Source organism: Patagioenas fasciata (assembly GCF_037038585.1).
Source record: "Patagioenas fasciata isolate bPatFas1 chromosome 19 unlocalized genomic scaffold, bPatFas1.hap1 SUPER_19_unloc_2, whole genome shotgun sequence".
In the NCBI taxonomy this organism is placed as follows: domain Eukaryota; kingdom Metazoa; phylum Chordata; class Aves; order Columbiformes; family Columbidae; genus Patagioenas; species Patagioenas fasciata.
Genome location: NW_027288508.1, coordinates 148957 through 164756, shown reverse-complemented (window position 1 = coordinate 164756; position 15800 = coordinate 148957). Strand labels below are relative to the sequence as shown.

Genomic DNA, 15800 nt, shown 5'->3' with positions numbered 1-15800 from the left:
AGACCCAGCGGTTTGCAGGTGGGGCTTTACTGAACAGAAGGGAGAGCTGGTGTCAGCAGCCTGGCTGGCCGGCACTGGCGCTCGTCACGCCGGAGGAGGCTCTTGCTGGACGTGTCTCTCGCGAGCCTCAGCGCCTGAGACGGTCTCCTGGCACTGGCCGACGTGGAGTAGATCTCGTACCGCTTCTGGGGGACGCTGTTGTCCTCAGGGACGCTGGGGGGCTCTTCTCCGGCCTCTTCCCAGCCCTCCATGTTCATCTCCAGCAGGTCACAGCTGGACTCGTCTGACTCCACGCTGCTCGAGGAGCTGTCTGAGGAGCACTCGGGGGAGCTGGATTCCTGCACAGGAGGAGACTCTCATACAACAGCCCTGCACCCGGAGGGTGCTGCTTCCCAGCACGCAGACCCCAGAACACTTCTGAATGGACCACACGGGACGGGGAGAGCCGGGAGAAGGAGCTCAGCAGGCCCTGGGGTGACCTCTGAGTGTCACCAGGGTTTCACTGCAACTCTGTGTCCCCCTTCTTGCTCAGGAAGGGCAGCATCACCCGCCCGGTTCTGCTGCAGCAAGGCTGCTATGACGGCTTGGGTACCAGGGTACTTTGCAGTCTCAGCCGCCCCACGGGAGAAAGTGCTCTTTTTCTGCAGGAATCCCAAGTACCTGGCTCCTCTGCATCTCCTTTGGCTTTTCTCCATTTCCTTCCACATTGGGCATCTCCTCTTCTGCCTCGGCCTCTGCCAGCTCTGTTTCCTTCTCTTCCTGTTCTTCCAGGTATTTCTGGATATACGGTGGAAGCTGCTCCTCCTTCTTCTCCCATTTATTCTGGGGGACAAACAAAATGCAATAGCAGGCAGCATTAGCCTTCCCTGCCACGGCTGAGCTGTTTTCCTTCCTTCCTTCCTTCCTTCCTTCCTTCCTTCCTTCCTTCCTTCCTTCCTTCCTTCCTGCCTCCCTCCCTCCCTCCCTCCCTCCCTCCCCCCCTCCCTTCTCTTCTGCCTTGCTGTCCACGCTGGTTTGCTCCCAGGTTCCCGCAGGCTCCACCGAGGAGCCCGTCTGGAATGACCAGGGAGATAAGCCACCACTGGGCTACAAACCAGCCGGCAGCTGGCGAGCCCAGACAAGCCCTGCAGTCACCTGGCCGACAGAAACGGCCTCAAGTGAGGGCTCTGGGGGTGTTTCCAGGCTACTGGAAGTGACAAGTGTATTCTCAACTGACAGTGACCCGCCTCCCTTCAAGCAAACACCAAAGCAACTGGTCAGTGGTCCCGTGAACACCCAGTGAAGAATCTTGTGAGCACTGGCACGTGTGGAGCAACGCTGCTCTACAGTCCAGTACGATGTGCTCCTGCAGCATCCGGTGTCGGGTACCTTTTCTCTCCTCTCAATGGCTCTGGCTATGAAGTCCACTTCTCTGGGTGCAACCAGAGGCGGTAGCTTTCCTTTCTCCTCCTTTTCCTTCAAGCAGCTCCTCTGGATGACCGGTAGCTGCCTGCAAAGACACAACAGGGCGTGTTGGCAGGAGCGCAGGAGGAGCTGGTTCTGCATCCTGTGCTTCCAGGTGGCGCACCTGCTTCTGCAGCAGAACGTGCTCTGCTCGCATCCTTGTGATCAAGTCCCCAGACACAGAGAAGACCCCAAGCTGTCAGCCTCGGATGGGCCCAACAGCCCCCCCTGCAACCCAGGATGCCCAGGTCTCGGCCCTCTCTTGCTGGAGCAACCAGAGGAACAGGGTCCTGTGCCCGGAGATAGCGCTATGCCCTGTACGGGCAGGTTGGGCGCTGGGGACACAGTGTCAAAGGGAGGAGGACACGACCCCACGAGAAGGGCCATCCTGCCACTGGGCTCTGCGTAAGACAGGCGTCAGCGTAGAAGAGGCTCCTGGTTGCTCAGGGCAATCCTCTGCAGTAACTAACTGCAGAACTCTGTTCTCAGCAAACAGAAAGGCCAGGCTCATTTCAACCTGAAGGGAAAGCCAAAATGACCTTCTGCTCCTGGAATCAACCTTTGCACTTGGTTACTCAAGAGATCTGCACATCGGAAGGGAAGAAAGAAATAGTGGTGCCAGCAGAGTCTGCCAAGAAGCTACAAGACACTGCCATGACCAAGAAACCATGAGTTAGTGGGACATGGGAAAAGCGCACTTGGGGTGTTTCCAGGAGAAACGTCTCGCTCCCACAGAGCCCGGAGCAGGGGGTCACGCTCACCCATTTATGCGAGTGTCTCACCTGGCGCGAGGCTCACTCCCCTCAGCTTTCTGACCCTGCTCCGGCTTCACAGTCAGGGCAGGTAACCGATTTGGAGGAAGCCTTGCTCGACGGAGGAGGCGCTTCTCGGCAGCATCCTCTAGAAACGGGAAAGGAGACGGTTCTTCAGAACAGCATCTCGGTGTTGTTCTGGGAACCGGGTGCCACTTGTGTGCCAGTTCCAAGGAGAGTGACGTGCGGGTCTGCTCAGGGCTGTGGTAACACTGGGGAAGGTGGTCCTTTTCATCCCTTTGGGGGAAAGCCATGTTTCCTGGGAGGTCTTAGGCCTTTTCTGACACTGTTTTAACATCCAATGCCCCATGCCTACAGTGCACCGTTATTCCCTGGGGAAGACTGTTTGCATGGCTTTCTCTCATCCGTGTGCTGAAACGGGGGGTTCCATGGGAGATACTCGTGCTGTCCAGGAGCCATTCTGGGGAGGGGAATCATTTATCTCAAGGGAATCCGGCTCTGGGGTTTCTGCATTGGTCCCGTGCACACAGATTTGCTGCTGGGGCAGGTTCACACCACAGGCCATCACCTTTTCCCTTCACACATCCTTTCAGGTCTATCAGCGCTGGCATTTTCGGCACGGTCTCAAGTTGGTACCTGGAAGAGCAAGAAGGTACCAGGCTGAAGAAAGGACACCACATTGTTTCCCAAGGCAGCCCAACCCGGAGGGCTGCAGTAGAAACTCCAGTGCCGGGAGGGCTAGGTGAGACCCCGTCAGCCTGTGCCCACTTTTTTCCATCCTTCCCGTGAGAATGGCCGTCCTCCCACAAAACCCCCTTGCTGCTTCTGGGGAAATGATCCTGCTCACAGTGCACATGGAGAGCAGAATATTATCTAGTGCTCTGATTTTCTAACACCCTTTCGAATTCTGATCTTGCCCTCCAAGTTCCTTGTAGAGCCTTGCAGATTAACGTTTCCGGACCTAAGAGCAGTCTCTCCCACAGAGGAAAGAAAAGGAGCAGGAGAAACGTAGTGGGAAATGTTGCCTAAATGCGTCTCTAGCTCCACAGTAGGACAGATGCATAAGCCGTGCCACTGTCCCACGTTCCTCCAAGTGAAGTCAAACATACCATGGCAGGACGATAACACGTCCAGAGGAGGTCTGGGAAGCAGCGGTGTCATGGCGTGAGATGACTGAGTCCCTCATCTCCGGCATCTGCAACGAGGACAGAGACGGATGACGGGAGGAGCGGACACTGGGAAGGGCCGGCTGCTCGCTCCGCCTCAGCCCAGCGCCAGCAAAGAGCCAGAGCCGCCCAAGGGCTCTGGGCTCAGCAAGCCTTGCTCTGCCTGTGCCTCTGCTCCCGGCCCCCAGAGTGGGGCACGCAGCGCTCCGCGCCATCAACGCCGGCCTTTTCTCGCAAAGTGCAGCTCCTCTGGGGGTGGCTCTTGCAAAGCCAGGCCATTGCACGCCAGGGAGGTGCTCTGCAGAGAGCCTGCTGTGCTCTAGAGCTCCAGGAGCCCAGGTGACTGAACAAGGCATGGTCGGCCAGGGGAAAGCAGCCCCCAGAAAGCATTTCAGAAGCAGCAGGAGTGGGGCTGGGAAAGTGAAAATCCTACCTCGAGAAGAGCTTGCAGCATCTTGCCAGTGCCATTCAGCCTTTCCAAAAAGTGTAAGTAAAATCTCTTTTTTATCTCTTTTCCCTCGGCAATCAGCATGCCCACGTCCCTCCAGATGATGGCAACGTTCTTCCTGTTCTCTAGGCAGGCATGGAAAAGGTGCGTGGTCCTTTCCATGTAGAGCTGCACGGTGCCCTCAGAGACAGCGTTCTCTGAGGCTATCTCAGCATACGGCAGTTGTTCGAAATCTTGATGGCCTGAAAGACAAGAGAAGAGGAACACATGAGCTTGCAGACCTGCTGGGCAGGCTACAATCAAAGGTCTGCAGCCTCCAGGCCCTCGGGCAACACTTTGGTACTGGGCTGTCTGGCTGGGCCAGCGCCTCTGAGGAGACGCTCGGCTTGTCCTTTCCTCTTAAAGTGGACAGTGAGGTGCGGAGCAGACAGCTGTGGTTTCTCTGATACAGAAAGGGAAACAAAGAGTCTTAGGCACTTGGTGGGAAGAAGAGTGACTGCGGGACAAAGTGGGGAGATAGGCACCAGGTCCCAGGGCAAGCTGGAGGGTGCCAGCCCACACTCGGTGCTGTCTTTGTCTTTAGAGAGAAACGCACCCCAAACACAGCCCCAAGCTCTGGGTGCTCCCCAGGGTCCCACAACAGCTGCCCCAAAGGCAGTAGTGACTAGAAGGCGCAGGTGTCGCCGTCACTGGCTTTTGGAAGGAACCATCTTACCCCCCTGGGTTTCCCCTGCTTTTCCCCCGTGCAAGGAGGCTGAGGGAGCTGGGAAGAGCCCCGGCATTTGCCTGGAGGAGGTCTAGTGCAGCGGAAAGGGGGAGCAAGAGTTGAAGCATCACGGAACCAGAAGACACCACACCAAGGAAGCTGTGAGGGAACCTGTTGTTGAAGCAGGACAAAGAGAGTGCGCTCTTAGCTGTATTGTCCTCTGGTGATTCTTTAAAACAAACAGCTAGGCAGGGTCCTTTCACAGCCGGCTGGTTTTGTCGAGTGAAGCTCTTGGCAGGACCGCGGTGGGTGGCTGGTACTCCCCTCAGTCACCTCTGGGGAGCAGAGCACCCCTCCCCACCCTGCTCAAGGGCCAGCGCCGCTTTCACGCTGCTTACCAGGGAAGTCTTTGCAACCATAGCGGAGCTCATGGTCCTGCACAACAGCCTTTTCAGGTCGAAACACGGGTCTCTCCACGATCACCAGATCCTGCTCGCTGAGGGCTACTCGCTTTCTGACAACCGCAAAAGTCCCGATTCCGGGAATGCGGACAGCCTGGAACAGAGGAGATGGCGGATGGGAAGAAGTCTTGGAGGGGCAGACGGGTGACTTGTCAGAGGAGGCTGATGGCGTTTAGTGCCCTGCCCTGGCCTGAGGCACAAAGGAGCAAGATGGGCTCCTTGGGAGAACACAAACAGGGGCTGCGCTTTTCCCTCTCACCCCCCTTCAGCTACGAAGAACCAAATAGGTGAGGGAAAGCTGACAAACACCCTCTGGCTCAATCAGATAGAAGGCAGGGGGTTCCCACGCTTGGAATAAATCCAGATGTGTCCCAGGCTTCCAGGTTTTCACATGCAACTCTGACGGGGGGACCTTCTTGTACATCTGAATGGACAGAGAAGGTGTCCATGTCACTGTGTGCATTGCAGTGTCGTGCTGGGGCGTTGCTCCCGCTTTCAACGCAGGGGAAGAACAGCTGCACCCCATGGCAAAGGGCTGTCAGGACTTGATCAGCGTTCATCAGGGTGTGAGGGGAGAAGGAGGTAAGGCCCACCTGGTGGAGAGCCAGCTGCAGGCTGAGGTGATACGATGTGCTGGCCCAAATCTTAGCGAACTCTGGAAAAACAAGGGAAAGACCTGTCATGCTCTGAGGCAGCAAGCTCAAGACCATTCGGCCCACTCCTGTCCAAGGAGCGATGCATCTTTCACTCAGGCATTTCAGGTGGTCTCTCTCCAGCCCGGCAAGAACCAAAGGACACCTCATGCTGCCTCCAAGGGGCTCCTTTCCTTGCAGGTGCAGCTCTCCAGGGTGTGACCCACTCCCACGGGAAGCCGGCAGTGCTTTGCCATGCCCGCGGGGGCACGGGGCTGTGCTCCACGCGGCTCTCGGAGGCTCAGGGCAGGCCCTGGTGTCTCCCCAGCAGGGGCCAGTTTTGCCGGGTCACATCTCTGAACACACAGAGCCCACGTGGCCCACGAGCACCTTCAGCTCTTCCATTCAGACATGAGCTCAGCGTGGGCAATGCCCAGCGCCAGGCAAGGGCAGCCCTTTGGGGTCAGGGGTTTCTGCCTGGGCTGCCCCAGGAAGGCAGGGGCCACGTCAGGAAGGGAACCAGGAGCCCTGGCTGCCACATCAGCCCCTCAGCCCTTTGGGATGGTCAAGCAGGTCCCTCCTTGCAGTCACCACTCCTGAGCAACCACCCCCCACAGTCCTTGGGTTTCCATCCTGATTTCAGAGATGTCCTTGACCCAGACACACATGTGAAATTGGGCCTGAAGGCCTTACCATAACGCTCGAGCTTCTCAATAGTTGGGCTCAGGTGAGGCTGCAAGAAGAGCTGTCTTGCCATCTTAGTTCCACTGCTGCTTCAAGTCAACAACTGCAGCAAGTGGCTGGACAATGGCTTTACTGCTTCTCCTTGTCCTCCTCCTTCTCCTCCTCCTCCTTCTCCTCCTCCTCCTCCTCCTTCTTTTTCTCTTCTCCTCCTCCTCCTCCTTCTCCTTCTCCTCCTCCTCCTCCTTCTCCTTCTCCTTCTCCTCCTCCTCCTCCTTCTCCTTCTCCACCTTTCACACTCCTTGGTGCTGTCGTGCTCCCTCTCTCCGCCTTCTCCTCCTCACTGCAGAGCAGCTACTCCAGAGCAGAGCGGTGGCGAGAGCAGCTCTCAGCACTTGGAGTCGACTCGGCCTCACCGGGGTGAGTGGGGCAGATGCTGGTCACGACAGGGAAAGGGGGACTGTCACCACTGTGACGTCTGGCTGTCCCACTGTGACCTCGGACCGTGTCACAGAGGGGCTGCACACACCTGCCCCCCAGGCCCTGCCAGGGGCTCTGCAGTGGGCAGGGGTTTCTGGGAGCTGCCCCCACCCCACTGTCTCCCGAGCGGGAGGGGTTTCCCCAGGCCGCCCCTGCCATGTCCCCACATGGGGACACCGGGCTGCAAGCGCCGATGGGCTTTCTTCTACCCTTCCCCGCTTCTTCCTGCCTCTCTCACCCAACGTGTCTGCAGCGGGGAGCGCGGCTGCCCTGCCACAGTAGGGGCGTGCAGAGAAGACGTGAAGCTTCTAGACCGCCCACAGTCAGATCTGACACGGATATAAACGGGGTCCCGTTGAATGGCCGTTTGTGGTCTTCTCGGAGCTGCGGGTCTGTCTGCCTGAAGCCTCCCCTTAGGCAGGATCGCCACCTAAAGTAGCCTCCCGGGATTGGGTCAGCCTCGTCGCCTCGCTGGGGTGAGCGATAACTTACTAGGTAGAACTGAGCTATTTCCTCACCAGATCAGCGAGTGTATTAAATAATTCCTCGCCGCTTGGGCGGGTGTTTTCCTCATTATAAACCCGTGGATTTTCTTGAATAATTCCTTGCCAGATTCAGGCAAGCGTATATCCGTAATATAATTTCTCACTAAACACGTGGGTGTATTTTTCCTGGGGTTAGAGACTGTAATAGACTTAACGATATATTTGTTAATCAAACTGGCCTAAATGGATATGTTATCAGTGGCTGTGAAACCTGAGCATATAATATTAGTACATGCTGCCATTAAACAATGCAACCTGTATGTAGTCTTTGTAGAAAAAAACCTGTTCCACAGATATGTCTAAAAGCCTAATTTAGCATACCCTGCAGAACATTCGGGAAGAGGGTGACAGAGAGAAGGGCTCAGGGTCATTAGGAGATGGGAGTGCCGAGGCGCCAGTGAGCCGCTGGGTGCCCGCGGCCAGTGTGGGGGATGTTTGGAGGCTTCAGGGGCACCCCACAACCGGTGTGGGGGTGCAGAGAAGCTTCTAGAATGCCTAGAGTCAGGTCTGATCAGCCTATAAAAAACGGGACTCTCGTCGAGACTCCGCCCATTGTCGCGGGTCTCTCGGAGCACGGGCGAGATGCTGCCGCCGAGAGCCCTCCTCCCCGGGATGGAGACTCCGCTTGCCTTGCCGCCACGGGTGTGAGTAAAACGGCTCGCAGGATTGCGAGTATATTTATACTTTCCGTGCACATTTGCACCTGTAACTTCCCGTGCTTAATATAAGCATGTATAAAATTATTTGCTCGCATAATCGCGAGTGTATTTATACTTTCCGTGCACATATGCACGAGTAACCTTCTGTGCACATTTGCACACGTATAAAATTATTTCCTCGCATAATCGCGAGTGTATTTTCCTCCCGTGCTTCCATATAAGCACGTGTAGTATTCCGTGCACATTTGCACGTGTAAGTAAATTAACCCTCGCAGGATTGCGAGTGTATTATAAATTTACCCTCGCGGAATCGCGAGCGTACACTTTCCGTACTCACTACGAGTACCTATATCCCTTTAAGAATAATCCCGCACCGTGTTCAGGCAAGCGTGTACTCCTCTGGGCCTCAGGGGCGGTTCCGGCATTGTTTTGGGTGAAGCCACGTGCATGCACACTGTGGACCTCCTGTTGTACTAGTTGCTGCCCCTTCATAATTTTCCTCAACTGATACCCGAACCTATATTTAAGTCACTTTTGGAGGGCTAAAACCCTGTTTCTCACCGGTTTAATAAAAGTTGTTTTGGACCCTCTTGTCCCTTAAACTAATCTCGGGGTGCATTCCGTGACACGCTGGCTGTCTTCTTGCTTTGGATCAGCAGCTGCCCCTCCCTCTTGATGTCTTCCCGGGTGGGGACGTGCTCGTCATCTTCGTCATCAGATTTAGAGGATTCTGGAGGAGGGAACAGAGAGAAACGGGCCGGGGAGGGTCTGCAGGGCCACTTCTGCTGTGCCCATGTCACCAGGGAGAGCCAGCACGCTTTGGAGGGCTGGTGACATCACAGGGAGCTTTCCTGCCAAGCCCTGGCTCTTCCTGCCCAGCATCCCAGGCTGACCTGCAGGGCCTGGCAGTGCCGCTGCTGTGGCCCATCCCCAGCTGCTGGGGCTTCCCAGAAAGGTCTGGAGCCACGCGGTGCTGGACGCAGCTCCAGCTTCATTCAAAACAGGTGGCAAGCTCAGAAACTCAGTGGCTCCTCCAAGAGCATCCAATAGGAAGAGGCCACAGACAGACCCCAGCACTGGTTGTTCTTCACAACCAGGTGATTTCGAAGACAAGGCTCTCCCTCCTTGCCCCACAGCATCTTTTCTTGTTCCTTCTGTGGTTCGATGCTCACCACCCCGCCAGCTGCCTTCATGCTCCCACATCCCCACCTAAAAGCACCACCCATGCTCAAAGCCTTGGAGACAGCCCCAAGGTCTGGAGAGAACTCATGGGCTGGGCTCTGCTGGGACAGGGAGAGACAGGCGAGGATGGTCACAAATCCCAACAGGCAGGGGCAGGGACAGTCGCCGTGGGACACGTCCCCGCTAAGCTCTCCTACCGTCATCGCTGCTGTCTCTCTCCTCAAAGGAAACCACCACGTTCTGAGGATCACTCGACATTTTTTTCTCCAGAAAATCCCTGGCCTTCACAAAAATCTGTGAAAGACACCCTGGGTTAATTGCTGAAGGGGAGGTGGGTGTTACAACCCAAGAGGTGCCCTTGATGTCCCCCTGGGGGACACTTGGGACGGGCCATCAGGAGGAGCCTGCTGCGGGTCCCCGAAGACCCCAGCAGGGATGGACATCCCACGTATCTCGTTGCTCTTATCCAGGATCTTGCACTCAGGGGGCAGGTGGGCCGCCCGCTGTGCCAGGTACTGCAGCTTCTGGCCCAGGTACTGGAGCTTCTCCTCCACCCCCCGGGACAGGAGAGAGTCATCCTGGAGACGGAGAGAACCACCTTGGTGGGCAAAATGAGCCACCTGGGGTGACGGTGGCTGCGCCAAGTGTCACCGCGCTGCGTCACTGCGCCACCCAGCGCTGGGTGAATACCTGGCCAGGCACGGTGATGCCGTGCAGATGGAAGAGGAGGCGGTCGATTCTGTTTTCAAATTCAAGGAGAAGCTCCTCGTTCTTCAGCAGCTGGGCTCGCGACCGGTCTCGCCGGGCCTCTTCGGACTGCAGTTTTGCCCTCAGCTCCTCCTCCAGCATCCTGCAGCCAAGCACAGTCACATCCATACAACTGCACAGGGGTGCAGAGACACCACAAATCCGTTGCAAAAGCTGCCCAAGTTGCAACCCACCACACCCCCTGCCCTGAGTAGGGACATTGTCACCAGCTCAGGTTGCTCAGAGCCCCGTCCAGCCTGGCCTGGGATGTCTCCAGGGACGGGGCATCCACCACCTCTCTGGCCAACCTGGGCCAGGCTCTCACCACCCTAAGCGTAACAAGCGATAAGACAAACAGAAATGGCCTCAAGTTGCGCCGGGGGAAGTTGAGGTTGGATCTGGGGAACAATTTCTTCCCCAAACGGCTGTCAGGCATTGGAACAGGCTGCCCAGGGCAGTGGTGGGGTCACCATCCCTGGAGGGTTGGACAGACGGAGATGAGGTTCTCAGGGACGTGGGTTAGTGCCAGGGCTGGGTTAACGGTTGGACTCAATGATCTTGAGGGTCTTTCCCAACCAAAATGAGTCTGTGATTCTATGACACGGCTGTCCCAAGGGACATACAGGGATGGTGACTCCACCACTGCCATGGGCAGCCTGTTCCAATGCCCGACAGCCCTTTTCAGGAAGAAATTGTCCCCTATATCCCACCTAAAACCTCCCCTGGTGCCAGTTGTTTCAGGCTCTTGGTCTGGTCTTTGCACTCTGGCCAACAGAGAAGCCACAAAACGTGTTGAAGACTTCTCTCTGACAAAGCTGGACTCCATTTTTCCATCTCAGTTTTTGGAGAATCCGGTCTGTGGCCTGTTTGCCAGATGCAAGGGAACACTGAGATGCTTTAGCTGCCTTGAAAGGAGGGGAAGAGCAACGACACGCAGCAACACAGGAATTTCAGGTCTCCTGAAACTGTTAAGTTGTGAGCAGAAGATAAAGGCCAACTGCTTTATCATGAGCATTCCCTGAATGTGTTCAGACACCGCATCCCAACTCCTCACCATGTCTGCGAGGCGAGGAGAAGACGTCACCCCACCAGCGAGCTCCTGCCCGGGAGACAACACTGGGTGCAATCGGACTGACTGCCGCTGTCTTAGCCTGGCCCGGGAGAGGCGCCCGTGGAAATGGATGTGACAAGTGGCAAAAAGGTACAGGAGCGAGTGGGAAGACACCAGAGGCAATGCCTGGGTTTCTAGAGTAAGAAAACACCAAAATACAACCAACCAGGAAGGCAGCAGCAGGGTCAGGAGCATCCCTCTGCCAAAGTGACCCCTGAGCCACACAGGACAGCCCTGCCTGGGACAGCCTGCCTGCACTGGGCAGGGGAGCTGCATGGGGCACAGTAGGGCACTGTCCCCACCCCATGGGGGCCATGGGGCAGTAGAGCCCATGTCGGGGCGTCCCCATGATGGAGGTCATAAAATCATTGAATTATTTTGGCTGGAAGAGACCCTCAAGATCATGGAATCCAACCATAACCCACCCCTAGCACTAACCCATGTCCCTGAGAACCTCATCTCTGCATCTGTCCAACCCCTCCAATGATGGTGACGCCACCAGTGCGCAGGGGAGCACACACATTCCCAAACACTGGAAAAAGAAAGGTTGCACGGTGCCCTCCAATATAGGAAAATTAATAATGTAAGGAATAAATTAAAAAATGCAGGGGAGGGAAAGGGCTGATGCCATTGGGGTTTCATTAGGTGGCAGGTGGGGGGGGGTGACACAGCCCAGGGAAGGAAAGGAGAGATTTCCTCTTCTGCCCTGAGAGACCCTTATTCCTTCCACAACAACCACTGCCAAAGGCTTGACAGGAGCTCCAGCGCAGTTGTCTGCAGCCGCTGCCGGTGAGAAACCTAAAATAGGACACGGGAGAATTTGCACGGGAGCGTTCACCACGCGGAAATATCTCTGCCCTGGGAGGGCTGAGGTTGAGTGCGTTGGAGGTTTGTTTTTGTTTTCAAGGATGTGATCAAAATCACATGAAATGACACACAACGAAGGATAGGCACAGGCTGGGACTGACACCGGAGCCTCAGCACCGGGTTTTATCACTCATGGAGAAAGGGAACCAGGCTAAATCAGCCAGCTGGAGGCCAAAACAAGCAGCTCCTTTGGCTGTTCTGGGACGGGAGATGCAGGCAGGGCCACCAGTGTGGGGTCTGTCCTGGAGCTGCAAGGGTGGGATGTGGGAGGAGGCAGCCAGAGCTGCTTCCACACAAGGAGGCACAAACATCTGCCATTTCCATGTTGGTTTTAGGAGGGTTAATATAAGTGTGGGTCAAAACTCACCATCACATCGCCTGGGTTGGCATTGCCAGCCACAGGTTGGGTTTTAGCATCGTTCTAAAATGCTGGAGGGCCTGAGGCAGCACTGGTGACAGAGGGACAGACCCCCTGGGGTCCATGTCTGTCTTGCGCTGGGGACCCCAGAGCTGGACTCAGTTCTCTGGGGGGCCCCAGGAGAGCAGAGCAGAGGGGGAAGCATCCCCTCCCTCCACCTGCTGGTGATGTGGCCCAGGACACACTTGGCTTTCTGGGCTGCAAGAGCACACTGCCAGCTTATGGCCCTTTTGTTACCCACCAGCCCTTCTCCACAGGGTTGCTGCCCATCCGTCTGACCCTCCCTCCCTCCCCCAGTCTGTGCTGGTACTGGGTATTGCCCTGACCCAGGTGCAGGACCTCGCACTTGGCCTGGATGAATTTCACAAGATTCACATGGACCCCCCAGCCTGTCCAGGTCCCTCTGGATGTCACCCCTTCCCTCCAGTGCATCGACTGCACCACTCAGCTTGGTGGAAAACCAAAAGTGAAGTGTCTTGGGTGATGCAGACATCAGAGAAAGGCATCTGGCTTTAGCTCTCTGCCAAGCACAGCTGGGGAAACCCTTTGAAATGCTTCAGCCACTTTAGCAGAGAAAAATAACACTCCCACACAGTTGCCAGGCTTTATCGCTTACAATTTCTAACTGTTGGTGGAAATCTTCATTCTCAATCACTTTAATCAGCACCTTGAGCTTCTCTTTCAGTTTCTTCCCCTCCCTTGCTGGAAGAATAAATCGCAGCCTCATGTGAGCACGTTTGATTTGCATGGTCTCCTTTAACTGTCTGATCACTTCCAGTGCCTACAAAGGTGTTAAAAACAAAGAGCATTTACACACCTGCTTGAAAACCATCACACAGACCAAAACCTCAAATCCTTCGCATCAGCTTCTGACACTTTTGTCAGCGCTGCAGGGAGTTTGCTCGAACGCTGCTTTGGTAGATTAACAAGGAAAGGCAGAGTTCTTGTTATTCGTGATCCCTCCAACACTTAAAAAACCCGTCTGAAATCTTAAATAGCACTTATACTGCAAACCAACATGTGGCTCAGATGCAAGGCCCAATCTATTACCTCAATCAAACTAAAGGACAAAACTTTTCTTTCTGTTCCAGGCGTATCACTGTTGCTGCTTTAATTAGTTTCTTTCTTTCTTTCTCCCTTCCCTGAATTGTTAGAAAACAAACTGCACGAGTTTCAGCAGCTGTTTGCATCCAGCATTCAACCACCGGCTGGATGAAGAATCACTCTGCAGAATTCAGCCCCCAGGGCTTTGCTGATCCCTCTGTGGCTGCAAACAGAGAAATTACACTTGAAGCCACCACCTCTGACCTGAAACCGATTTTGCAAGAAAACAGACCTGCTGCTTCGTGCTCTTGTTTGGTTTGACGGAGTAGTGAATGTCCTTCACGGCTCTTTCTATGACGATCACTGTGTACGGCCTCTTTGTTTTGGGATTCACGCATTTGTCAGCGACAATGGTCGCGATGTCTCTAAACATCTACTCCAGCTGCGTGTGCCGTTCTTTGTCCGATACCTGCAGCTCTCCTTCTGTTAAAATCTGGACAGTAAATAACTAAAAAAACCCAGTTAATAAATGTCATGGGTTTGACTACAGAGTGAAAAATCTAGTAACTCTGTTAAATTTAACAATTGCTTGAATGGTTTGGTCAGATGTGAAGTGGATAAAAAAAATAACAGTATTAATAATGTATGTCATTATGACAGACAGCACGGAGAGACTTCAAAGAAAAAACTCACCACAGAAAAACTACAAAAAAAGATGCGCAGATTTCCTTGAATTCACAACAAGCCCACAGTTCATATCCTACCAAGAAGGACTAAGAAATTAGATCTGTTCTTAACATTTCATTGGACTTCCCCAAGTGAGCAACTGTCCCCTTTGCATCCCCTGCATCCTTAAAAATATACCTTAGGTGAGAAACTCTTCAGCACTGGTAATTCTTTTTTTTTCTGTGTCCACAGACATCAGTGTATAAAAGCTGTATATTCTACAGAGTATTCAGAACTCTTTTCAGCTAAATACATATCAAATATTCAAGACTTGGAGCACAAGTGTGATGGGAGCAGCTGAGGGACCTGGGGGGTTCAGCTGGAGAACAGGAGCTGAGGGGAGACCTTCTGATCTCTGAACTGCCTGAAAGGAGCTTGGCGCCAGGGGGGTCGGGCTCTGCTCCCCAGGAACAAGCGCCAGGAGCAGAGGAAACGGCCTCAAGTTGCCCCAGGGGAGGCTGAGGTTGGATCTTGGAACAATTTCTTCCCCAAAGGGCTGTGGGGCATTGGAACAGGCTGCCCAGGGCAGTGCTGGAGTCACCAGCCCTGGAGGGGAAAGTCTTCTCCAAGCTTTTATAAAGCTGCTAACCGCGAAGTGGTTGAAACCTACCATCTTACAGATTTCTGTTTGGTCATCCGTCACAAATGCTTTAACAAGATCATCTTTCTTTGCCACCTGGCCTTTGAAAATGTTGACAAACACTCTGTGTGTCTGCAGGACCTCATCAAAATCTTTCTCTAAGAGATTAGGGCACGGTTAGAAAATTTGTGAAGTCAACAATATAAAAAAGAACATGAGTTTTTAGCAAGGAGGAACAACCTGTGCTGCCAACGAGCCTGGAAACTTCTACTCCTGAGATGTAACTCCCCAGGAAAGCGCAGGGCACTGCCCTGTGCCCAAGGGCGCTCCGCGTACCCGGATTCACACAGATCCCACCACCTTCCTGGGCTGGAGAGCCGCGTACCACAAAAGCTCCCCGGCTCCACAGCCAGGCCCCACCTGGGCCTCTCCCCTGCCACAGCTGGGTGCCCACACGGGGCTGCCCCACAAAACTGGGTCATAGAATCACAGAATGTGCTGACTTGGAAGGCACCTACACGGATCACAGAATAGTTTGGCTTGAAAGGGGCCTTCCCAGCTCCCCCAGTGCCACCAGGATCACGGAGTCCAACTCCTGTCCCTGCACAGGACACCCCACAGGTCACCTCGTGTGCCTGAGGACATTGTCCAGTCTCTCCTTGAACACTGCCAGACTTGGGGCCATGACACCTCCCTGGGAGCCTGTTCAGTGTCCAGCACCTCTGGGTGAAGAACCTTTTCCTCATGTCCCACTGACCCTCCCTGGCACATCTTCTGCCATTCCCCGGGCTCTGTCACTGTCACAGAGAAGAGCTCAGACCTGCCCCTCCTGCTCCTGCTGAGGAACCTGCAGCCCATGAGCTCTGCCCTCAGTCTGCTCTGCTCCAGCTGAACAAACCCAGGGACTTCAGCCGCTGCTCATCCGGCTTCCCCTCCAAACCTTCACCAGCTTCGCAGCCTCCTCTGGACACGCTGCAGTAGCTTTGTCTCCTTTTCTCCTGTGTCCCCAGCCTTGCACACAGTGGATGCTCCAGGTGAGGCCGCCCCAGCGCAGAGTAGAGCGGGACAATCCCCCCCTGCCCGCCTGGCCGTGCTGTGCTGGGTGCACCAGGACACGGGGCCCTCTTGGCT

General features: G+C 55.0%; 1 protein-coding gene across 1 annotated transcript; it reads right to left on the bottom strand.

Moving 5' to 3' along the window:
• On the bottom strand, positions 1 to 6482 carry LOC139826675 (uncharacterized). Its single transcript, XM_071803069.1, has 10 exons — positions 6323 to 6482; positions 5591 to 5652; positions 4935 to 5091; positions 3816 to 4072; positions 3326 to 3411; positions 2785 to 2852; positions 2226 to 2343; positions 1369 to 1489; positions 661 to 822; positions 1 to 338 (listed from the first exon to the last, which is right to left on the bottom strand). Exons 1-10 carry the CDS (start codon positions 6384 to 6386, stop codon positions 27 to 29), a joined length of 1407 nt encoding a protein of 468 aa, XP_071659170.1. The 5' UTR covers positions 6387 to 6482; the 3' UTR covers positions 1 to 26.
• Between the last annotated feature and the right edge of the window lie 9318 nt (positions 6483 to 15800).